Source organism: Condylura cristata, unplaced genomic scaffold, assembly GCF_000260355.1.
Source record: "Condylura cristata isolate star-nosed mole 26May11 unplaced genomic scaffold, ConCri1.0 scaffold00001, whole genome shotgun sequence".
NCBI lineage: Eukaryota > Metazoa > Chordata > Mammalia > Eulipotyphla > Talpidae > Condylura > Condylura cristata.
The window spans coordinates 46748788-46775685 of record NW_004567102.1 but is presented as its reverse complement, the minus strand read 5'-3'; the positions used below and the strand labels follow the sequence as shown (position 1 = coordinate 46775685).

General features: G+C 36.1%; 1 protein-coding gene across 2 annotated transcripts in view; it reads right to left on the bottom strand.

The window, feature by feature from the left end:
* The window catches only part of GRIK2 (glutamate receptor, ionotropic, kainate 2), a 567868-nt gene that overhangs the window by 308464 nt on the left and 232506 nt on the right, over positions 1 to 26898 (bottom strand). For both annotated transcript variants that reach the window (XM_004673729.2, XM_012722222.1), the window contains one exon: positions 1897 to 2078. In XM_004673729.2, coding sequence (XP_004673786.1) covers positions 1897 to 2078 — 182 coding nt within the window. The remainder of the gene's footprint in view (positions 1 to 1896; positions 2079 to 26898) is intronic.

The window sequence follows — 26898 nt, the reverse complement described above, 5'->3', positions numbered from 1 at the left end:
ATTAGAATGAAGCACAGTGTTCATAACATTTCTTTGGTTCAGTACGTTGTGTGTCAGCAGAATCAGGAAACAAATCAAAAGTTACAGTGACCATTCAAGAATCAGTCATTCTTTTATTCCTGGAGGGCCATGTATTCCTCCCATATGCCCGGTACCTTGATCGTGCCAAGCTCTAAGGATTTCTCACTTAGGCGCTGCAGGAGGGGACATGGCAAGACCTTGTAAATATTATCTTATGTATCTTCTGTGGGTGTTACAAGGATCTAAAAACATGTATTCTGTATAATAATGCCACTTATACTTCATCTTAACTTTCATATTCTCCTTTTACCTTTGCTCTGAGTTTTGGTCTGCTAGTACTTCTAAAATTATGTAATTTTCTTATATACATTTAAATATTATTTTCATTTGGCTTTTATTTTGAAAACACAGTAGGTTACACCATAAAGACAAGTATAAAACAATGTCTGGATCAACAGAGGGCAGAATGAATTCTCTCATCAACAATGATGGGTACTCTTGCCTCTCAAATAGCAAAATAGGTAAGTTTGTTATTCTAGAAACAAGACGATTGGTCATTTACATACTTGTTTGGAAGCCTAGAGAAAGGTGACAAATCATAGACTGCTACTTACTTCAAACAGAAGTTTTTCTTTCCAAGTCTGTGTATGCTTAATGTGATCAAGAATTGTCTTGGTATTATATGAATAATTCCTTACTCAAGATTTCAGTACTTACTTTATTATATCATTTTATTCATAACCCTCACAAACACAATCCTCAAAAATCACACAAAAAGCATACAAAAACAATCCTCATACACTTAATTACCCAAATATAACACTAGAGCAATTTTCCAAATCCAATTAAATATTTTACTGGCATGAAACTAACAATGGACAAACATCTGTTTAATAAATTAAATATGCTATAACAGGCATTTACTGCTGGTAGTTATATTTTATGCAATAAAATTTGACATATGAATTGGCATTACTCTATAGAGATATTTTATCCTACACACAAGATATTTTAAGAAAGTTGAATAATCTCCAAGTACTGTGGTATCAACATGTATAAAGAATTTTGAAAGCTAAGCCCAAAGACTTGAGTTGAAATCCAAATTATATTACATAGTATCCATATGACCTTACTACATAGTCATTTAACCCTTACATCAGTTCTTTTATATGTAAGACATGAACCAATAATAGCTACTGTTTTCCAGTGTGCTATTAGATCTGAAAAGGTGAAATAACTTTAGGCAGTTCCACTACAAATAATTATTTCATTAGATTGATTTAATATTATCTTTTCATATAGGTTAAGATTATGCTAGACCGAATATTTCTTCTTGTCACGTGGTAGATATGAATGTATGCTATTTTTTTGCTGATAGACACTTTTATAAGATTTGGTTACTTTATAAAGTGGAGATAGTTCATTCTTTATTTGGCTCTGGTGATAGTGAAAAAAAAAAAAGCAAATATCTGGAAACAAATTTACAATAGATGACAATGAAATAGAATTTTTTTTTCCTTTAGATTGATTTCAATGTTTGAGTTGCTCAATCATTGACTCTTAGCTCTTTCTGTAATTTTAGTACAAAATAGAAATACCTATCTTAATTAATATTAACATTCATAAATAATATTTTAGCCACTTGAAAATAAGTTAATAACTGAAAACAAACTGCATTGAAGATCATCAATATTACCATTCTTTTGTTTGAAATTATTTAAAAACAATTTACAGACTTTTTTAAACAGAAAATGACATCAAGCTGGCTTTCTGTCTTTTAAACTGTATAAAGTAACATACTAATTAAAAAAAATCAAACTTTAAATGCAGAAATAGTAAAAAATAAACTAAGAATTTAAGTAATTTAAAGATTACCTGTTTCAAAATACCTGCTGCCATTTCATGGCTACAGTCAAAAATTACATGGAACTCTTTTCCTCTTTTCATTTCTTTTAGTAAGGGTTTTGCATCCTTTGTATCCGCAGGTAATTGACGGATTTTAAGTCGAAGATTATACCTTGATGGAGCTTTGATGAGCTCTTGCAAACGAATGAGACCTTTAATGAAACAGAGGGGAAAAAAAGATATTAAAGAAAAGTAAAGTGGATGAAAAGACCATAAAACAAATTCATTTTAATGCCTGATTTCTTGCTCTTGTAAAAGTGCATTTCATGGTTTTGTCATTTTAAATATATATATTTTTAATTTTTTAATTTAATTTTTAAATTTTTTTCTCTAATTTAAATTTTTTTCTTTAATTGAGGCAACATTAGTTTATAACACTGTAGATGAATCAGAAGTTTAGGTCACATGTTTTCAGATGTACTACACCCACTCCAGGACTTCCATAGTCTTCGACCATCATCCCTTGTGCCTATTTCATAATTCCTATGCCCAGTTTTTTGTTTGTTTGTTTGTTTTTTTAATGGATAAAATAGTAACTTCTCAAATTCTTTAAACTACTTCCTAAATTATGAAAGATATACATGACTCTCCCTCCACATACCTCAATTCCCTTCTTAGGAGATTATAACTATTAGTGACTTGACATATTCTTTCTGTGCATTTCTATATTTAAGTTAGAGCTTTATTTTACATTTTACATAAATAGTAACTTTGTGACAATACATTGTGGCTCATTCTAAAGGAGTGTTTATTGTTCTAACTTGTCCTGAATACCATGTGTTTAAGTGAACATAATTTATGTAATTATTCTCTATTGTTAGAAATTCTGGTTACCTCCTACTAGATAAGTAATGACCTATTAATTTGGTGTGTGTGTGTGTGTGTGTGTGTGTGTGCAAAACAACTTTCCTTAGTAAAATAGACTCTCACTAGCCTGAATTATAATTGAATTAATTTAGGAAATAACTTCCTTTTGCGTTGTTTTCTAGATAAATTAACATCAGAAATAAATATAATCATAAGCATTCATAAAATGAAAATTTTCCTGGAGAAGTAGCTTCTGGCTATATGTTTCAAAAATAAAACAAATAAATACATGCATTTTCAGTAGGTCATGGAACTGATAAAGACTTTAAAATAACAGAGGCAAATCATCAAATTTATCCCCTTATGGAAAATTAAAGTAATAAGACCCTTTAAAAACAAATACAAAGAACTACTATATACAAATACAAATACAGATTATTTGTAAAAGTATAATACAAATAAAAACCATCCAGTTCTAACTTGGGCAAAATTAAACAATTTCCTTTTTCTTTTTCTACATTTCCTTCCTATATACCTTTCTCAATTTCATCTCTACATTTACTTCTTTATCTATTTTTCCTGAAAACCTACATAATAGTATGAAGTAGGTCAGTATAACAAAAAGATAGCAATGGAAAATGTTTGTGAATAACTAATCTGTACCTGTTTTTAATTTATCTGTTGCATTCCTTAGAAAAGGGAACAGAAATAGATCTTGTTATAACTAAAAATCTGTGTATAGTAGAAATCATGTTATTTAGAACAAAGGTAATTTGGGGAATTTTTTTACTCAATTTTTAAATAAATAATATATACCACTATATATGTAATGCTACATATATTTCATTAAATTGCAGTGTAGTTAATACAGTTAACAACATGACTAATTTTCAGTATTTCATACTGCACAATGTAAAAAAAATACAAATAATATGTATAGTACTTTTTTATTTTAAAATATATTTTCATTATATCAAGCTAAAAAACTTCAACACAGTGAAAGAAACTATCATAAAAACCAAAAAGATACCTTACCAAATTGGAGAAAATACTGATACACCATACATCTGACAAGAGCAAATATCCAATATCCAACAAGGAACTCATACAACTCAACAATGGAAAACTAAGTAACCCAACCAAGAAATAGTAAGATCTAAATGTAACACTTAGACAAGTCTCTAAAGAATACAAGAGATGGACAACAGGCATGAAAAAAAGCTCATCATCATTTATCATCAGGGAAATGCAAATCAAAACACAAGGTGGTATCACTTCACTCCTTTGAGAATGTCCCATATCAAAAAGATGTTGGGAGGGTGTGGAGAAACAGGGATCCAACATGCTCTGTTGGTAAAATAGGTAGAGTGCTCCAGTACTTATGGAAAACCGTAAAGATACTACTCAAAATATTAAAAATATATCCATCAAATGACCTAGCAAATCTATTCCTAGGTATCTACACAAAGAAAGCCAAAAGCACTAATTCAAAGGGATATATACAATCATGTATTCATTACAACAACCAACTTATGGAAACCTGAGTGGCCAAGATGTGGTATATATAAACTGTGGAATACCAATGAGCTGAGCTGTTAAAAAATAAAAACTGAAATCTTGGCATTTGAAATACCATGGATGGGACAGGAGAGAATTATACTAAACAAAATAAGTCAGAGGGAGAAAGTCACATAGTGAATGATTTCATTCATATGTCCAATAAAAAAAAAAAAAAGCAAAGGAACAGACAAAAATTAAATCAAAACAAACCCTAGAAATCTTAGTGTAGAATTGAGACTCCAAGAAAAGGTGGTGGGAGTGAGCAAACGGGCAAGGGGGCCCTAAGAAGCATTATGGGTGCTTCCATGGAAGATGTGCGATAGTAACATGTATCTGAAGGGATGTGAATGTGTACTCTGTCGTAAACTGAGGTTACCTAGAGTAAAAATTAATGTTATTTTAAAAATTACCATAGGAAATTAAAAATAAATAAAATAGTATCCCATGTAATTAATTCTTTGTAAACTATCTTAAAATTTTATCATTTAAAATTCTGTAAATGGGGGCCCTCCCTGGTGGCGCAGCGGGTTAAAGCACACCACTGAGAAGCTAAAGCCGCTTCCGCATGAGTTCGATCCCCGCCTGCCCCGGAGGTGACCACATGGCGTGGCAGACCTCTCCTGACCCGCCCGCTGCTCCCCTCAGCAGTGTACTTTGTCGATCTGCCTGTTCTGTTCCCCACTCTGTCTCTGGTGAACCCTCTCGCCTCCCCTGAGCCTCTGGCCTATACCCCAGTTCTGTATGTACCAATAAATAAATCTTTAAAAAAAAAAAAATTCTGTAAATGGGGAAGGGACTATGGTGATGGTTTGTGGGAGCTATAGTGGTGGGAGAATTATGGGAACTAAAAATTGCTCTACCTGAAGGAAGACCAATGATGTAAGAAAATAAATACAATATAATTCTTTGAATAATAGTTACATAAATTACACAGTATAATACTATTACTTCAATTTGTTTTACAACGCAAATATTTTCTAACAATAGTAAAGTTTATAATGTATTACTAATGTACTTTAAATGTACCCTTTAATTATAACACAATTTTGCCTAGGTTAGATGTACATAATGAAAACAGAATGGTTCAGATGTTAACACTGAGTTATACAAAGGTAAAAGTAAGTATTTGAACTTTTAACACATGTTTAACTAGAGTTTGATATTGGTTTTATAATCATCCCAAAGACTCTATAGAGAGATTGACTGTTCTTTCATAAGGTTGTAATAACTGCTCTTATAACTAATTTCATAGCTTTCTTCTCTTTCTTCCCATCACATTATAAGTGGTTACTTCTTACTACTGCAAGAGTGTCTTCTCATAAGAAACCTCTTATTTTTATAATTAAAAACATTTGCTCTACTGTGTTTTATGAAATATTAAGAATGCATTATTTGTAAAAATATTTAATATTCTTATTACTGAGCAAAAAAAATCCAAAATGTGTATAAAAGAATATACATTTCTTTACATATTGGGGTGTCCTAGGACTAAATTTGAATATGTTTTTAAATGGTAGTAACCCTGTTTAATTATTTTTATAAATTAATGAAGAGTATAATTGCAATGAGGCAGTAGCTTCCAAGCTTTGGAAAATATGAAAGTAATCTATAAAGTTGTTTATAATCTAAATACCCAAGTCATAATCTTCAAGGTAGCATTCATGCAGGTATGTTTTTAACAAATCCCAGGTGATTTTTCTGAGTAAGATCAACTTTCCTAAGGTAGGTCTGATTAATATGAAAGACACCATGTGAACCATTTTGTTATAGTAATAGGATGGCATATGGCAGTAATATGGTAGGTTAATATAGTGACTAGTTGTAAATACTAATAAAATAACTCAACAAATATTTTCCAATTTCATTAGGAAGGCTAAATCAGAAAACCGTAATTAAAAAAGATTAAGTGAATAAGAGAAAACAAAAGATCACAATATTATTTACTTATGTATCACACAAATGTTTACTAAGGTCAGGCACTGCTCTAAACATTAAGGGTACAATTAAGATAAAAGACAAAGTTTCTGCTAAAGCATCCTAAAAATGTACCGTTGAAGAAAGGTTGTTAAGAAAACAATTATAGATAAAAAGTGACAAATTGTATGTTGGTAGAGATAGTACATTTTGTTGAAGAAGCATGTCACAGCGTCCTCTGACTCAGAAATGTGAGTGCTCAGGGAAATTACCCTAAAGAAGGTTGCATCTAAGTTCACACTTGAATAAAAAGAGGAAGCAAGGAAGGAATAAACTGATAACAAAATAAGCAGTTTTTATACACTACCATGGAGATGAAAGAGCCTATGAAAGACTTAACACATAAGGAAAAAGTTGTGACAAGTATATAAAAAGAGGGCATGAGACTCCTTCAGCGGTCCTAATGAGTTACTTTATAGATAGGGGAGTGAGCATCTGGAATATGTATTTCAAAATAATCACTAAGAGCCTCAGTATAAAGAAACAGATCAGAAGAGCTGAAACTGGAGGAAGGAAGAAGTAGAAGTTAGTTATAATAATGCAAGTTAAGAAAGAAAAGGTGTGTGCTCAGGCAGGAGAACAGAAAGAGAAGTGGATGCAGTAGAGAGAGACTCTTTGAGGAAGTAGTAGACAGTACTTGACATTAGAAAAGACCACCGAGTCAGAGAAGTTTCTCAGGTTTCTAGCCTGGGCATCTGATGTGGGAGGGTATTTCCACTAAGTGTGATAGGTGGGTTAAGTTAGTGGGAGATTCAAAAGGAAAGGAATGATCAGCCATGATTAGAGTTGTTAGCAAAGAGATCAAACAATTTCAGAAAAAGTTTATTTAATTTACACCCAAGATCACTGTCAGTCCAGAGAAGGACAGTTTCAATAGGACTGTTGTGGCATTAGAGGAGTGGGAGGTAAAAAATAGACCCCCTCAGAACCATTATAATTTATTTACACAACATAGTTTAGTACGCACCCTAATCAAATCTAATACTCTTGTAGAAAAGTACCTTCTCCTTTTCAACCTATCATCAGACCTTTAATTCAGTAATAGATTTACAGGACACCATGCTGACCTAGCTATTCAATGATAGTCTTGTGTAGATCAATTGTTCTCAAAGTGTGGTCCACAGTTTCCTGTACCATTCAGAAGGGCTCCTGAGGTTTAACTATATTCATAATAATAACTATGAGGTTATTTCATATACTATGCTTATTCTCTTACATATGTGCAGTGGAATGTTTAAAAAACTGTAACATATGTGTTATCACACTGATTGAATATGGAGCCATCATTACTTCCCACTAGGCCAAATATTAAGGAGACTTAGTGAATATAAAATAATGTCACTCTTGAGCCCTCCCTGGTGGTACAGCAGGTTAAAGCACAGCATTAAGAAGTTTAAGCCATTTGTCCATCAGTTCACCCCAATTGCCCTTGAGGTGATCTACAAGGTGGGGCCGACCCCTCCTGACACTCCTGCTGCTCTCCTCAGCAGTGTACTTCATCAGCTGGCCTGTTCTGCTCCCCACTCTCTCTCTGGTGAATCCTCTCACCACCCCTGTACCTCTGGCCTGTTCCCCATTTCTGTATGCACAAATAAATAAATCTTTTTAAAAAATAAAATAAAACAATGTCACTCTTAACTATTTTTTTGTTTTGTTTTGGAAACTATACATATTTATCATTCAAGTATGCTAATTCTGAAATAGACAACCTAACTTCTTTTGTATTGGAAAATATAGATATGTCATACAAATATGCTAATCCTGTAATCGTCAATGAATTTTCTGATATTAAATGAACTAATATTTTAAAATATCATTGCAAATATAGTAAGTATAGCATACTACAAATTACATAGAAGTCCTAGAAAATTATTAAAAATATAGAATTATGAGAACTAAAATTGAATTGTCTTTAATTTTTTTCTAACTCAAAATTTCTATGATTCTCATAAAATTATCTACACATGCAAATCAAACTGCATTTATAAACTGCCAAGTTTAGTTGCCTGAAGAAAACAAAGTTACCTTAGAAGACTATGTGCAAGTCAAATATAAATTGGGGGAATTAAATCTATCACAGGCAGAGACAGGCTGGCTGTTGGTTATGAATCTCAATTCAAAAGTCTATGATTTGAGGCCCTCCCTGATGGTGCAGTGGGTTAAAACACAGCACTACAAGCTGGCTACAGCCACTTCAATGAAAGTTCAATCCCTGGCCCCAGAAGTGACCCACATGGCACAGCAGGCCTATCTATCTCACCTGCTGCTCCCCTCAGCAGTGTACCTTATCAATCTGCCTGTTTTGCTCCCCACTCTATCTTTGGTGAATCCTCTCACAGCGCCTGCACCTCTGGCCCATGTCCCAGTTCTGCATGCAGAAATAAATCAAAATTAAAAAAAAAAAAAGAAAAGAAAATGAAAAAAAAAAAAAACCTGAATAATTTTGCACAAGGTATTATACCTCTCTTAGCTTTGCCTTATTTTCCCTTCTCTTTATAGGAGAAAGCTATTTGTATATTATTACATAAAAGACCAAAAAAGAACCTACTAGATGGTAGTTGGTAACATGGAAAGAGCATAGATTTTTTTTTTAAGATTTATTAATTTATGCATACAAGAACTGCGGTACAGGCAGAGGTGAGGGGGATGATAGGATTAACTGAAGAGAGTGGGGAGCTGTACAGGCAGATCGACTGAAATACATTGCTGAGGGGAGCAGTGGGTGGGTCAGGAGACGTCTGCTGTACCATGTGGGTCACCTCCCTGCCAGAAATTGAACTCATGCTGCAGTGGCTTTGGATTGCTTTATCGTACTTTAGTTTAACCTGTTGTGCCAGCAGGGAAGGCCCTGAATATAGTTATTTTAAAAGACATGTTGGTTACTAAATCTTTTCTTAGAAGTTATCTTAATATTAGTTTAAACTGAAACTCTCATAACACCAAAAATTTAATCAAAAAAATAAGAAATTAATTCATTACCATTTGAAAAGCACCTATGTAGCTAGAGATGGGCCCAGCTGTTTTGAAATGAAAAGTTCAGCATATAAAAAAAGAATCAAAATTTACTAAAGGATAAAATCCACAAATATTACCTGTAGAGTTTATCCTAAGTATAAATTACCAAGCATTCAAGCATTTTCAAGTTTTTTGAGAGCTCATATGTATGGTTAAGTAAGCCATCAGGTACAATAAATATTTATTCTCTTTACAGATATCCATCCCTGCTGACATTAATGTAAGAGATTTCAGTTTGCCACCTTCCCTCAGGAATAATATTGAGGAGCTAAAAATAAAATTAAAACCAACAACAACAAAACAACAAATGCTGCTGGGAGGAACTATCATCTCCTGTGTGAGATTAAGAGTGAATTGTCCTCAGCAAGTCATTTAACATAGATATGCTGTGGGTCTACAATGTGTAAGGCATTGTTCCATGCAGAAATAGTGATTCAAATAATACTATCTATTCAAGCATGAGATAGAGCTTGACTCTGGCTTACTGACTCCCACATTATTGTCTACAAAATTTGTTTCTATAGTGCTTTTCACATTCAGTTTTTGGAGTAAAAATGATTCTACTGTCTATCAGTTAGGAGAAATATGGGGAGTTACTTAACCACTGAAAGTAGAATCAGCATTTAACAACTTGGACTTTCCATCATCTCTTATAGTAGGTGATTACAGAGTCCTTTTGGCTTCTAAGACCTCATTGCTCTACCCCGTGATATTCTCTTTTATCAATAGTTCCATTCTAGATACTTTGATTTCTACACTATATAACATTTAGATACAAACCTCTGTCATATTTTAGAAGAATGAGAGGTAAAACTACAAAATGGAAGATGTACTTAATGGTATATAAACTATACCATTTATATGGGCTATGTGATACCTGCAATTTAATTTATTTTTTAAGATTTATTTATTTGTGCATACAGAACCGGGGTATAGGCCAGAGGCTCAGGGGTGGCGAGAGACTTCACCAGAGACAGAGTGGGGAGCAGAACAGACAGATCGAGGAAGTACACTGCTGAGGGGAGCAGCGGGCGGGCCAGGAGAGGTCTGCCACACCATGTGGTCTCCTCCGGGGCAGGCGGGAATAGAACTCATGCGGAAGTGGGTTTAGCCATTTAGTTAGTGCTGTGCATTAACCTGCTGCACCACCAGGGAGGGCCCCTGCAATTTAATTTATGTGGGTAAGGTTTTTATCCAAAGGAACTTGTCTTTAAACTTCAGGAATGCCTTTTAACTAATTACAGCACAGTGATGCATTTTCCTCTACTGACCTCAATTGGTCTTCCCACCACCCTCAGTGTTCTAAAAATGTCAGTTTCATCTGAGTTTTGTAATTAAATAAAAATAAGCTGTGCAAAATAATAGAGAAGGTGTTATGTACTCCAGTCTTTTAGTCCCTAGGTAAAGTTGGCAAAATAAAATGAGCCAATTATTAGGTGAAATAAAAGATTAATATCTATTTTCTTGAAAATGCAACCAATAAGAACCATTTCCAAACAATTTTCAGAGATATAGTTTACTTTAACAAATCTGGCACCCATTTAAGTTACTTTAGTGAAAGAGTAAATTATAACTCCTTAAAAGAGTCTCTTAATTAAAATGCCCCCTTTTACTCTAATGTAATTAGTTGATGCAATGATAATAAAAAAGAAACAATCTGCACAGATGGGACCTGAAAATCTTCTAACAAAAAGAAGCACCACATTGCAATTATCCCTTTATTTTGGTAGATGAGTAACATTCTATTCCCTCTAATTCCTTCACCAAGTGTACATTTTTATTTAACTGTTTTTTACTTTCAGTTATTTTAACAGTAGCTGGAATCAAGGTTTATCTTAAGCATAGAGAGGATGGAGGTCTGAGCTGCTCTTTTCAAAAGTTGTCATCAATTTAGCTTTTAAGGAGAATCCAGAAGGAGCCATTTATGCACACTCCAGCTGGCACTTTCTTTTGAAGAGATCAATCACACCAGCTCTCCATGGGCAGACCCAGCCTCCCCCAGTGCTCGGAAGGGAGTCCCAGGTTTCCTCCCATACCTATGTATCCATTTCAGCTGCCACACAAACGACGCTTTGCCACCTGGCTTACTCATCAGGTTAATTTATCATTTTACTTAATGTGGTCTTTGTGCAGCCAGACTCCCCCCAATCTCCAAACACACTGTATAATAAACTGTACAAAAATTATTCTTCAACAGTCAACACTTCATCATTCATTTTTTTTTTTAAGTTGAGAAAAGATAATTCACTGAGAGGCCAATGTACAATGTTTCAAAAAGCTATTTTTTCTTATGATGCTTCATTTATACTACTTAAGTGTTTTGAAGAAAACTAAATAGAATATGTATGTCAGTTATGAACTTTGAAATGTATGTCAATGCTGTAAAGATAGAGAAGGGATCTGTTCACAATAAGAAAAACTAAAAGATATTTTGACACTTTTAGACCCATTTTAGGGTAGGTAGATTCTATGTTCAATTTTTTCAAGTCTTTCTCTCTTCTGGGGATAGACTTATCAGCATAGGGAAATAAAGAAAATTGGGATGTGGAAAGAGAATGAAAAAGATAAAGGAAAGATGAGAGGAAACTTTCCATATGGTTTTCATCTTAGTAGAGGGAAAGTTATGTACAGTAAAATTAGAGTGTTGATCTTTTTGAAAAATCTTCAAGTTAAAAGACTAACTTTAGAAAAAGGGAGAGCTTCTTTTTGAAATGTGTTGTATTTTTAGTGTTACAGAGCCAAAGGAAGTCAAAATTCAAAAAATGTGAAAGAACTTTAGCCTCATATATTAGAAACCAGTGGCAAATGAACTTTTAATTCACATGCCAGTGTGCACTGCTTCTCAGTGTGACCTGAAGCCCTGTACTAAGAATGCTGTTAGGACCAGGTCTGTTTTCAGGGACCTGGTTGGATGTGCAATTAGATCGTGGGTAGTGGGGTAGCATTGGTTTTCCCTATATTAGTACCCTCCCGATGAGTTAATGTCATCACATTCTATTCACAGTGATGTTTTATTGATAGCAACATTTTATGAATTAGAGTGGAAAAATAATACAGTGCAGGCCGTACATTCTAGGCACTAGTTTTTCTATAAACTAGGAGAACTATGGGCTAACACTGTACTATGATGCACTCAATAAGTTCAAAGAGAAATTCTGGCATTTAGAGCCTCCAAAAAACAATTTTAAGAGTGTAAAAATTTATAGTCTGATCAAATATTTAAAATTTTCAGCTTGCTTTTATTTTATTAGGAAACTCAGATGAAACTGGCATTTTCAGAACACTGAAGGAGGTAGAGAGACCAATTAAGGTCAATAGAGGAAAATGCATCACCAGTGTTGTAATTAATTAAAAGGCATTCCTGAAGTTTAAAGACCATTTCCTCTGGATAAAAAAAAAAAAGATATCCACATAAGTTAAATTGCAGGTATCCCATCAAATAGCCCATATAAAATGGACGGTATATATCCATTCTTTGAATGTCTTAAATTCATCATCCATTTTGTAGTTTTACCTTTCATTCTTCTAAAATATGACAGAGGTTTGTATCTAAATGTCAGATAGTGCAAAATATCTCGAATGGGACTATTGATAAAAAAGAATATCATGGGGTAGAGCAATGAGGGCTTAGAAGCCAAGAGGACTCTGTAATCACCTACTATAAGAGATGATGGAAAGTCCAAGTTGTTAAATGCTGATTCTACTATAACCAACTATGTGACCAATGGTACTCAAATTTTCTAGACTTTAGTTTTCTTGTCTATAAACTGTGAAGAGAGTAATTACTACCACATAAGGAAAATCAAATATTCTGATTCACATGAAGACTAACTACTGTCTCTGGCCCATATTAACTCTCTCACTGGCTTCTGGTAAACACTTCTCCCTCAGAGCCCAGAGATTGCTGGTATGTGTGCGCCTCAATAGATCCTATTTGCTCCCCAAAACCTGCCTGCAATCTTGTGCATGGTCTCATTAAAATCTTCAATAATACAAGTAAACTCTGCTTCTTGCTAGGATCCTAATTAACACTTCAACTATATGCTGATGCCTCCCAAATTAAATCTCTCCCCTGAACTCCTACACTCCTAAGTTCACTTTCCTATTTGACATTTGTGTAGTAAAGTCTTAGCCATATTTAAGAGGGGTTTGGCTTTTGCTATTGACTCCTGGGAGGTGACTGGTATACTTTTGATAAAAGTGTCGGCTTATTGGAAGCCTTATGTTGCACAGGATAGCCTAATAATGTGATTTATGGTAAGGACAGTGGGTCCTGTGGTAACAGCTCAACCTCTGGCGGGACTGAAGATTCTAGGTCAGTCAAGCATGCGGTGAGTCATATATACATAATTAATCCCAATAAAATTTCTGGATGCTAAGAGCCAGGTAAGCTTTCCCGCAATGCTCTATGCATATGGCCACTTATTGTTACCTGAAAAAGTTAACACTGCCCAAGTGTCCACTGAGAAAGAACAACTAGAAGCTGTGAGTATAGACTTCTCTTGAGCGTTGCATCCTATGCCTCTTCTCTCCTTAATAATCTACACCCTTTTATCAAATTAATATATATTGTAATAGTGAATATAAATACTTTCATTCTGTGAGTTGTTCTACAGAGAATTATGAAACTTCAGGGTATTCTTAGGGACCTTTGAAATTGCAGTTGATACAAAAGTAAAGATGGGATCTCCATGGTGGTGTAGGGGTTAAGTCTCAGCACTAGCACTGCTACCGCCTGAATTTGATTCCCAGACAGGGGGCTACCCACATACGGCTCAGCAACCGAACTCTACTGTCGCAACAGCTATTCCACTAGTAGTGTCTTTCAGTGGATCCATTTGTATCTATAGTGAATCCTTAAACATCCCAACTCACCTCTGGGACCTGCACCCCAGTTCTTCTATGCATAAATAAAAATAAATAAATTCTTAAAAATAAGTGAAGATGTTCTTAAAGAACTTTGCAGCTGACATCAGAAGCAAGGGTGTCCTTGGAAGTTCCTGGATAACGCAATATCTATACTTTGGTATATAGCAGATACTACATAGCACCACAAAACTGTCTCTCCAGTTTCTAAAACTATTCTTCTCTCAGCTGTCTCTATACAAGGTAATTACCACCGTTGCCATTCCAATTGCTCAGGATAAAATTCTTGGTATCGGGCTCTCCCTGGTGGTGCAACGGGTTAAAGCACCACATTAAGAAGCTCTCCAAAGCCACTGCAGCACAAGTTGGATTTCCAGCCAGGAAGATGACCCACATGGCATGGCAGATCTCTCCTGACCCACCCACTTCTCCCCTCAGCAGTGTATTTCAGTAGATCTGCCTGTTCTGCTCCCCACTCTGTCTCTGGTGAATCCTCTCACCCACCATACCTTTGGCTTATATCCCAAGTTCTGTAAGCATAAATAAATAAATCTTAAAAAAGAAAAAAAATCTTGCCATCTCCTTTGATTCTTTTCTTTATAGCATATCTCCCATCCAACTTATCTGATAAAATGTATTGTTCTCCCTTCAAGATATATATAGAGAGCTACCAATGCCTGCTACTCTAATAGCGCTACTATGATGTTTCAAATGCATTATTGTAAAAGCCTCTTCACTCACATTGTCCATGCATAGTTATATGTCTAGTAGCATGTCACAGATTTAGGGCTTATTGACACGTCTTGTGAGTACATTGCTCTGCACCCTTTTAAGAAATGAAGGTGGGAATGAATACAGAACAGATTTAGAATAGGCCTGGATCCTATATGAGTGACTAGGTGGGACCATGCACAGCAGTTGTGAATCCTTAGGTTTGATTCAGTACACAGGGAATTCCAAGCACGGGTCCTTTATAACAGTGGATTGTGATTCTCTAGGCCAAAATGAGGGAGACATGCTGCCAGACAACCATCCATTAAAATAAAGCTATCCAAAAATAGTACAGAGAGAAGAAGGTGTCCTACCAGGTAGAATCTCAGGGACATAACTGGAATCTTGGATTTGGAATGGGGTGAACAGGGATAAAGGGACAAAGCGGACAGAGAGTGCTGGGACTTCTACCATATGCTTGAGACTGGATCCAAGCTGCGGCCCTAACTCCACACCATCCACTGGGACTCCTCCCTGGGCACAACCTGCCTCAGAAAATAGACTGAAATAACGCATTTCCTGTAGTATAAACGTGATCCCAGGAGGCAAGGCTGTCAGCCTAACTAAAGCTGCTCAAATCAATACTAAAATACGTTGTCACTGTTTTTTCTCTCCGTTATGAGAAGAAGTAATTATGTCATTATTAAAAAGCTAACAATGCTCTTGATCATGCCAAGGCTAAAACCTTTTGGCCTTTGATACCTCCGGTCTAAATCCCTGTGCTGTAAAGTCCATTTTCTAAATCAGAATGTTTCCATTTGGGAGAGGCCAATAGAATTAATATTGCATTTTCTTCTTTGATTACTACCATTAAAATTTTCTTAGAACCTTTCATGAAAAATAATAATAATAATGATAAGCACACTAGTGACTAACTTCCAGACAAGGTGCCTTAAGCACTGTGCCTACATGGGCCACCACAGCCATGGTAAGTGACTTTGTCCTGGGGTGGCCCAGTCATAGTTTCATCCTACCATCTCTTTTTCCTTTGTTTAATGCACAGAGCTGCTGAATGTGGGTCTATGCCTGGTGTAATGAGATAGAGCAGGCAAAAAGTTGAATATTTTAATGAAAAGGCACTTGTAATTGTCAGGACTCTTTTGGTAAAACACGCAGACCTAGTTCATACTACTCTAAGTGAAAACAGAACTCAATACCTCTCATGACTAAAAATAAACTCTAGACAAGGTTGGAGGCCATAATTGTTTCTTTAATTCTCAGTTCTCTCTTCCGCCAGTGTTGCCTTCACATTTATATTATCCCTCAACATTTCTCACTCGATGGCACCAATGATCAACAGAATATCAAGCGCTCAGAGACTTTCCTCAAAAGTTCTGTCAAAATCCTAAGGACTCTAGCTGGTCCAGAATGGAATTACTTGGTGGGAAAGGAAAGGTTGAAGTTAGAAGCCTCTATGGGCTTTAGGGAAAGAAAGTGAGCTCTTTCAGCTCCAAAAATACTAAGGGATTTCTTCACAGGGATTAAGGAATAAAAGCACCATCCAGAAATGCCCCACAGCATTATTTTCAAAATTCTCTAACCAGGGCTCTGTTTGTGATCAGAGTTTTGGTAATATTTTGATTTCATAGTTGTTTAAAATTAAAGTCACTTTATTATTTTTTTAAAATTAAACTGGATCCTTGAAGGGGCTTATGTAAATAAGTTATAATGAAACCAAGACAGCAAGCATAGCCAGAAGAGTTCTTGTTAAAACAGTTCTATAATCCTCGTCCTTCATAACATTGCCATCCTTTAATAAAGACACTCCATGGTCTGCTGTTCTGGCCAAGTTACAGTCTCACCCCCGGTGTAACCATAACATCTCCTTGTTCACTTCTGATGACCATCTTGCTGCCTCCTCTGTCTCCAAATACCCCTGTTTAGATGTACACCTGCCCTCTGTCATGCTAACTGCCCTCTCATCTTGTGATAACCCAACATTGCTCTCCAGACACTGACTGATTAGGTAGCCTGCTGTTGTTTAATCCCCGCTTGTGTCTAGGTCAGTGCAGTTAGGAAGTGGCAAATGATCCATCACAGCCCTTATTTTGGCTCTGTCCCAAGATGCTGCTGTTCTCAATTTTATCTTCAGACTTAATACATCAAATATGATTTCAAGTGTGACACTGATGAAACAGCTTAAGAACATTCATGAGCTAGGCCCATGATTAACAATAATTATCAGAGCTACTATATGCTGGGGAGAATGCTCAATAGGATATGACTCTTCAAGAGCTCAGATCTTATGTTTTCTTTGTCCCAGAAAAGAATGAAAACCAACTCCCAGTGGTTTCAGCAATCGTGCTCATTGAACATGCATCCAATATTATGAACAGCTGAAAGATGTGAACGTATTAGGAGTACATGAGTGCACATGTTAAGTGCTTTGAATTGAAAATGCTGAAGTGAAATACTTAAATATAAATAGTAAATGTCAACTATGAGATTATAGGATGGCGGGGAGTCAAACATACAAATCAGGATATAAGTGTCTCTAAAGTGCAACAAATGTAGTTGTTACAGAATGCCTATGGATGGGTAACCATTTAGCGTGAAGAAAAGATAATTGGCTATTGGAAGAAGAAACTGCATGTATGAAAGTATGTAAAAAATCTTTTGAGTTATTTGCTTAGTGCTGAAAAGTCAACCATAAACTGTGACATGACAGGAGGTAAGACTGGTCCAGTTATGAAGGCATCATATGAGATTGTTTTTGTTGTTGTGTTGATGTAACATTGCATTATAACATTATATAAGTGTGGGCCACCCTGGTAGCACAGAGGCTAAGGAACTATCAAGCTATCACCAGCTACTGCAGCATGAGTTTGGTCCCAGGCCAGGAAGCTGACTCACATGGCACAGCAGAAATCTCCTGTCTTCTCTCAGCAGTGTATTTCAGTAGATTGACCTGCTTTGCTCCCCATTCTGTCTCTGCTGAATCTTCTTACCACCCACACTTCTGACCTAGAACCCTGTTCTTATATGCATAAATTTAAAAAAATAAAATGTTTAAAAATTATTGTTTCAGGTATATAAATTTCAAAATCAACCTATGTATATACTTCATAAGTGATATTTGGAGTCAGGAGTATTTAACAAACAATTCAGGTTGGATTAAGCAGAAGAGAATTGATTTAAAATACTCAGGTGGGTTCATGAAACCTAAGTGTGGGTATTCAATTACTCCTTAGACACAGAAACAAGTAGCAACAGGGCTATTATGAAGATCAGTATCTTTCTCTTCTGACTCTTTTGTGTATCTGCTTCATTCTTATCTTTCTAAACAGACCAGCTTTTCTTTCCTTGATAATTCACACAGGAGACATGTCCACCCTTTGGTTTAACTCCTGAGTTTATTTTTCATAGGTCCAGCAGTTGGCAGAGACCAACTAATCTCTTCTCATCCCAATATCAAACTCATGGAGAGAAAACATAATTGGCTCAACTATGTTAACCCTTGGTCTAATCACCTGAGGTCTGAGGCATAGACTTACCTTAATGAATATTAGCTTGGACTCCACCTCTGAAGGTTGAGGAAAGCAGGGGACTTGGGGAGTTAGATACAATTTCCTTGCCCTCTATGGAATCACCAAAGATTTTAAGGAGACTGATATGAATATTAAAAGATCACTTTGATGGTATTCCTACATATGGATTTATAAGTGTTAACCTAGGGAAATTTAAAATAATGTAAGATGCTACCAGACAGAATGTCTTGTGTTTTATTAGACTATCAGCATAGGTGCCTTGATTTTTGACTAATATCTTACCATATACCTATTTGCATTCTCTATTATTTATTTCTCCTGAAGCAACTTCTTAAAGGAAGAATATTCACCAAATTTAATTACACCCTTAACTAAGGCAATGTGTGTTGAATTTTTGAATTTTTACTTTTGCTTGAAAGACATTTCTGAAACATATGCTGCATTGCTAACATAATTGACCCACATTAATCAAGATTATGATAGTGACATATAACACCAGAAATCCAATGTATTAATTTATAAAGAGAAATGTATCTGTCAAAGGCATGTTAATATGGGAATTGTGTGTCCACTGCATTCTCAAATTATGAGAAAACATATCACCATCTGCAGGTCACTTACTTTTAGCTTGGAATCTTAACAAAGGGTTGGTCCAATGATGTCATAATTGTATATAGCATTTACAATGGTTTAAGTTTTATCCATAAATACAATGGGAAGAGGTACAATTTATCAGCCCCAATTTTCAGATAAGATAAAAATACTGATCACTGTTAGTATGTCAAATTCCCATAGATTATGAAGTCACAAGTATTTAAGAAACCAGATTCAAATCCAAGAAGTTTTCTCTAACTCCAAGACTCAATCTTTGTATCCAAGAATAGTAAGGCTCATCTTACTGGTAAGTGAATCAGCTAAGAATTTACTTCCCATGAATAATTTTGGTATGTCATCTGTGTTTTCCTAGACTGCTTTGTTTTTAAGAAACTCAACTGCCCTCTTTCTGATGGGCTTATTTGTTGCTTATGTTGGTACTTTCAGAAAGGAATCAATCAAATCTTTAAAGATTCTGTCTTTTTTTTTAAGGTTTTGTTTATTTATGCATACAGAACTGGGGTACAGGCCAGAGGTGCAGGGGCAGTGAGAGTATTCACCAGAGACAGAGTGGGGAGCAGAATAGGCAGATTGACAAAGTACACTGCTGAGGGGAGCTCTGGTGGGTTAGGAGGGGTCTGACATGCCATGTAGATCACCTCCAGGGCAGGAAGCTAGCACTGCAACCTTTCACTCTTACTCAGTATGGTTTGATTTCACAGTTTTAACTCTTAGAGAACAACCCAGTTTCTAGGTGTTTCCAAAATACTTTACTTAAGGCTCAGGCAGTGACAGTTAACACCTACAGAGAACAATGAATTGCACTACAGTTTGAATTGTATGCAAATGAAAACCTGTCATCTTACTCAAACATATATCTTAATTTAAAATTTCTATTCTAGTGTTATCCCAGTGGCCCAAGAGTTAAGCCTCAGTGCTACCACTACCATGGCACTTTCTGAAACAAAGTGGCCTGACTTTAATCCCCAGCCAGGGAGCTGACCCACAGGGCACAGCAGACCTCTCCTGTTTTTCAGTGGATCTGCTTGTTCTGCTCCCCATCTGTCTCTGGTGAATCCTCTCACACACACCCCCAATGCACACACCTCTATGGCTTACACCCCAGTTTTTCTGTGCAAAAATAAATAAAATAAAAATCTTACAGTAAACAGTGATTCTTTTAAAAAGTAAAAGAAAATTTTTTATTCCAAACTATTTTTAATTTTAGCTCTTCTACTTTTTCAGTTTTTATATTGCATATTTTCTCTTTTCTTTCTGATTATATTTGCCATTTCTATTGTTTTTCAAATCCTTTCCATATTCTCATAAATCAAATGAAAAATGCTCAGTCTTATTAAGATGATGGAGGAAGCCTTTTCTACTAAAACCTCTTAAACAATAAGTTGATGCATTGCATACCCTTTCTCATAACCAATGCTAAGCAGTAGTATGTACTTGCCACTGAATGTGACAAGACTAGTATGCACCCCACCCTTAACACTCTCAGATGTTTAAAATCATTCTTTGTTCCTGCTCCTTATCAGTATGAGACCATCTTACATCTCTATCAATAACTACCTTTCATTGTGTATCTATGGTCCATTGATATTCATTCTAAACATAAAAAAGTAATACAAAAATATTTATTAATTGTTTCAACTCAGGCTTTCTGAAAATGACATTTGATAATATTTATGACCACTTTTATGTATGAAACTTCTGTTTTACTAATTCTTACCCAATTTTCTGAAAGGATTTTTTCCCTCTTTATACAGAAAACGAGGAACAGGGATTTGAGCCAACTGAGAAATGGCTTAAATATAGTAAGTGGTAGAGCAGGAATTTTCACTCATTGGTACAGCTATATTTTTCTTATGAGCCATTCATTGTGCTTTAGAATAGGAAGTAAAATGATCTCAATTAGGTTGAACTGTCCTGTTTCTTTTTGCCAAAACTGACAAAATATCTTGATAATGATTTGCCTTAAGAAGAATATTTAGCTATATTAGTGGTAGGTGTAGTATGCTTCTACAAAAATGTCCTGCTTTACCAGAAATCCATGTATCACATTTTCTGGGTATAATACAGACTCTGCAGGCCATGTACTCAAACCTTAAATGCAATTAGCAATTTTATTTTATGGAAATGTGTTAGAATTTATCTTGGAAAATTGAACAAAATCTATGAACTTGAAACTCCAGGGATGAGCTAGGTACTAAATAAGTGTCAGATAGTCAGAAGCACTCTGAAAACTATCAGCTTTTTAGCAAAACTATAAATGATGAGCATGACTTATCTAATGTTCCTTAGCTATAGTTTTCAGAACACTTTAAGATCAAAGTCAATAACCCCCAGACATAGAATACCCATATATGTGCCACGTGCAATTCCAACTTCTTGATAAAATTTAAAACTGCAATTAAACCGTAATGTTGTCAACATAGGAACAACTGTGGGCTGTGCAATCAAGGTGAAGAATAAGGACTGGCAAAGAGTAAGGAGAAAAGGAAAACAGGAAAGATGTTTGGGCATGTGGAATGGTTCAGAAGCAGCATGTAAAGACAAAAGCCAACGTCAGACACATGGTAAAGGAATCTGAATAAATTCATAGCCAGGCCTCCCAGAGAAGACACTCACATGTCGGTAGACAGAAATACAATGAAATAAAAGTTAGAAGTAACAGGGCTGAGTTAATGTAGCAGTTGAATAGTTTTTCTCCCAAATTGAGGGCACATATAAAACAGGGTTTGCTTTAATGTGGGCTAGCATGTGTCACAGAGTAAGATGAGGAATTTGGAGCATCAAGTGTAAGCAGATATCATATAATCTGACTTCAGGCTCTAGAGATCTGAGGCCAGCGCCTCAATGTTGATAGGTTCCACTCCTGGATTTCAAAAGTGAGAACAAAATGTAGCAGAAGAAATTAAACTAGAAGGAGGACCCTAATTAGATTAATTGTGTCTAGGAACAATCTTGAGTTCCAGCAGAGGACTGGGCAGTCAAAGAAAACAGAACATTACAAACATTAGGATTGCAGTTGTATCTTGGTATAGTTGTGGTAATAGAAATACAATGAATTTCATTTCAGAGCAGATGAACTCTGAGATTCTTTGTATGAGGCTAGGGCTACTATTACGCTACCTTGCTTGGTATTCACAAATTTTGGTATTGCATGCTTATTTAACTTTAGATAAATATTTATTAAGCAGCTAATATATACAGACCACATGTTAAGTACACAGAATGATAAAGATCTCAGGATGACAGAGACCTCAAAGCTCACTATAGTAGATAGACAAATAACCCATAGTTGCTATTCATCGTGGTAAGCACTGCTATGAAGGAAGTGCTGAGGCAGGTAAAACTGGTAGAAGAAAATGAAATTTTAAAGAACCATGAGTTAAATAGGCAAAGAGTTGGTCTTGATTCCTTGAGAGGAAGAAACTTGAGGTAGTGGTGATTTAATGAACAAAGTCACTGATGACAGTATGTGACTATGAAGGAAATCAAGTTCAGTTTACTTGGCACCAAAAGAGGAAATATGATGTTGAAAGCTGAGAGTTGAAAGGTAACCAGTCTGTGCCCCTAACTAGGCAAGGATGACATCTCAGATGGAATGAACCAAAGAGGTAAGTAAGTCAGGAGCCTGGAGTACATGCAACCAGGCAAGACTTTGAAAATGAGGAAGGTACAATATTCTGAAAGGGTAATTTGGTCTAAAATTTGTGAGAGCTTCCAGGGATGATGACAAAGGTCTGGTAGAGGGAGTCTGTGCAATCCTGATGTGTCTTTCCATGCCTTCACTCTAAATCCGCTTACAACCTTGAGATATTTTTCAGCCATTTGACATTTTCCACAATAAAATCTACAAATAGAATTTTACTGACAAGTTATTGGGGGGGGGGAAGGGGGATAAGATTATATCACAGACATACCACATTCCCAAAATCCAAACATTTCTCTCCTTGGCTGTGATACATACTCCTCTTCTTGAACAGTTTTGGTCCTGCCCTCCATGCATTATTCACTTCTCTCCCTCTTTTGTAAGGCAAACAGGACTCTCTTAACTACCTGAGTGTTAAGAATCAGTTAATAGAGATTCCCTGTTACAGGGAGGAACTGTTAGCGTATTCTACATAAAATGGGGAGGTTCTAGGTTCCCTGACCTAGAGCAGCTGGAGCTGAGCAGCAAGGAAAGTTAGGGAAGACCTAAAGAAGACATGAAGGAGACACACAGAGCAGAGTGACAAGTGAAGAAGAAATTTTGCTTGCTTCTCTGCTTGGACTTGCACTAGGAACTTGGGGAATATGGAAGGAGATATCTGCAGTTGAGTCATGCAGAGATACTCAGAAAAGATGTGGGTGAGAGAACCATGACAATGGTAGCCTTTAAGTTAATGTGTGCTTTGATTTTGCTCCTTTTGTCTCAGCCTTGCTTGGTTTACGCCTTTTCTATGGTTCTCTGCCAGAACATGCCCTAGATTGTTGCAAGCTTTTTGGCCTCAGTGGCCTTGCTTGGGCCAACCTTGTTCAACTGAGTATTTTACCTAGGAGGGAGTGGGTAACTTGGGGTGTTTTATTGGGAAACAACGATCCTTCCAAGTTGTCTCTCACTGTGCAAATTACTTTATTAAAATTGTTTCACGCTAAGAGTATGATTTGTCTTTCTGTGGCAGATGGCAGAACCCATACAGAGTGCGTATACATGTCTCAGAGTACCCCTCAGTCTGCTCTGGGGGATCTATCTACCAAGTTGGTTTATCAAAGCAATCACAAACTGGTCTCCTTTGCGGAGACTGCTCTGCTATCACTTGTTACAAGAAATAAACATTTCCTTCTTATTTTAAAAATTGCCCATAATTCACCTTGTCAACCCTGCACTGTCAAATCTGTCTTCTGTACTCATTTGTTCTTAGTTTACAAGAATATTATTTATTTTTGTATTAACTTTCCCACCATTTTACTTTCTGAGAAAGTTCCTAGAAATATTTGTGTCTACTCACAGTCTTTCTTTCCTTACTTCCCATTCTCATTTAAGCTCTCTCTAAACAGGTTTTTGTACCTACCACTTCACTGAAACTGCTTTATCAAGATTACCGAAGACCTTCAAGTTTGCTAAATTCCAAGGTCAAGCACCACTTTCATTGCAATTGACTTATCAGCAATATTATTCCCTGCTTCTTTGACTGAATTTCTTCTAGATTCCTAGGATTCCCCACATGTTTAGTTTTCCTCTTATCTTATAGGCTGTCTCTTATCTCTCATTCTCTTAATCATTCACTTCTGTGGAGCCATCACCCACTTTCCTAGTACTAATTTCAAATAAGTATTCTATTCCAGACCCCACTGGATCTCTACATTCTTATCCCCCCAACAGCCTGCACTGTCATCTCTCTGAATGTTAGTGGATATCCCAAATTTACATATCCAAAGCTATATGCTGAGGAGTCATATAAAGGCAACTCTATTCTTTAAGCACCCACTTTCCTATAGTGCTCATTTGCTTATTCCCAGGACTGGCTCTCACATCTATTGTCAGCAACCCATTTTAAATTGTAGTCCTCTCCTTTCGTATTCTAGATTTATCTTACATTGTTTTATTTATTCCTGTCACACTTATCATCCTCCAGCATATTTATAATTTACATTTTTATGACACTGATTATTCCTGTTCTGTCATCCTCCACTAGAATATAAACTCCATGGAGGCAAGAATTTTTGTCTTATTATTTCTTGGCTACCTCTCAAGTAACTAGTGCACTCTAGCACATGTCAGAAATTCAAAAATGGGTTCAATGAATGAGTGAATTACATATTATTTACTTGAGAAGCTTGTCTTCTATTTGTAAGAATAAATTATATGTTGAATGAAAGTATTTCTGTTGGTACTAGCCAGAATGTGCCAAGTGATAAGTGAGTTGAATAGACCCAAAGTGCTAAGACATTGTTTTTTCTATGAATTCGGTAGACTGGACACAATTTGAATAATTCATTCTGGGGGGAAAATTGATCATAATCTCTGAAAGTGAAGATGGGAGTAAAACATTTTAGATGAGCACAATTTAAGGGCTCAATACCATTGCATTTCTGAATTTAAAAGGAAGCTATTTGTTCCAAAAAAAAATGTACAAAAAGAGTTCATTCCAAGTGAGGCCTCTTTCCTTTTTGTATATAGAAGTGCGAAACATTGTGCCACTAATGGGTCTCCCATTAATGCATATGCAGTGATTGTTTCTACGTATTGGGGGAGGGGTGTGCAGAAGGAAAGAAGAACTCCATCTGTAAACCCAATTTCAAATCAGATTTTTTTTCAAGTCAGTTAACTGCAAAATAAAGAGAGTTGGGTTTAAATAGTTACTTAGAAACAAAAGAAAAAAAATGTAAGTGGGCCAAGAGAAAAGCTTTTAGTAAATGTTAAAAAAAAAAAAAGAAAAAGAAAAATCACACTGGCACTGATGATGGTCCACTTAGAAGTGATTATTTCTAATGGACTAAAGAGAGGCTGTGGGTGCTGTGAAGTGCCGGCTGGAGTATCCTCAAAAAGACCCTGGGTTCCTCAACTGTCACTTTTTCTTGTGGCCTGGGCTTACTTTCTGCTAATGCACCCTCACCCTTGCATGGGTTGTTCATAAGCACAGTCAATTATGAGATGAAACAGTGTTTAGTATAGCTTTTCTTTGTCAGATGAGTTCTGTTTCAGAAGCAGCTGAGGGCTAGCTACACTGAAATGGAATTGATAAAATGTATCTTTGTCCAAAGATGCCATCTTGTCTTTTCTTCGTCATTGGTAACCCCCACCATGTTTTAAAAGCTAGCATGACAGCACACTTCCCCCTCTCCTTCTAGCCAAACAGAAAATATATGTTTCTGGCCATTCAGATTGACATCCTTCCGAGTTGTTTTTTAACGTTTCCTCTCTTGGGACTACTGGTATTGTAGACTTTTGATTTTCAGTTGTGATCTGAAAAATCCATTTCTCTGTAAAGTGAAGGAGAATTTAAGTATCTACATTAACTTTAATGATGTCCAATCTACATTTCAAGATGCTTTGACTAAAGGAAACAGTAATTTGTTCAGATTATCCCAAAAGCTCTATTTCAAGAAACTTGTCAAGGAACTGTCAGTCAGTTTTCAGTGTATGAGATACATTCCTAAAAGATCTAAGAATGGCAAAGGGCTCGTCTGGACTTTACTGCTCTCATTTGTAGACCAAAGCAGGTCTCTGCTCAGCTTTGGTCCTGAGTCTTGTTAGCTTAACTACTTTCACTCCTATGTACCCTTTCCTCTTCACAATAACCGCCCTGCTTTCTCCCACCCTTCTCAGCTTCCCAGGACCAGCCATTGGGGATCCAGGGCAGTGGACATTCTCTTTTGACTGACACCTAGAATGCTTTCCTTAACCACACACCAAAGTATTCTGACCCTGGTGGCACCTTAAACTTTGGGTACATTCAATTGCTTATTTGCTATAAACCTTAACTTTGCAAGTTTATTATGGGCAGGACTGTACAACATGTTTGAGAAAAGACTAAAACTATTCAGTTCTAACCATTTTTTGAGAGGTAAGAGCTTAAATGTGGCTTGCATTTACATGTGGACAATTATGAGCTGGTAATATGAGAAAGCTGGAGACTTATCAGCTAGTAAACTTCTTTAAGATGTATCAGCTGGCCCTCCCTGGAGGCACAGCCAGTTAAAGAGCAGCACTGCAAGCTAGCCTTAGGCCACTTTTGGTGTTAATCCCCTCCCTGGGGGTGATCCATCTGGTGTGGCAGACCTCTCCTGCCTTGCCCAATGCTTCCATCAGCAGTGTAAGTGAATCTTGCCTGTTCTGCTCCCCTCTCTGCCTCTGGTGAAGCCTCTCACCTCCTGCACCTCTGTCTTGTACCCCAGTTCG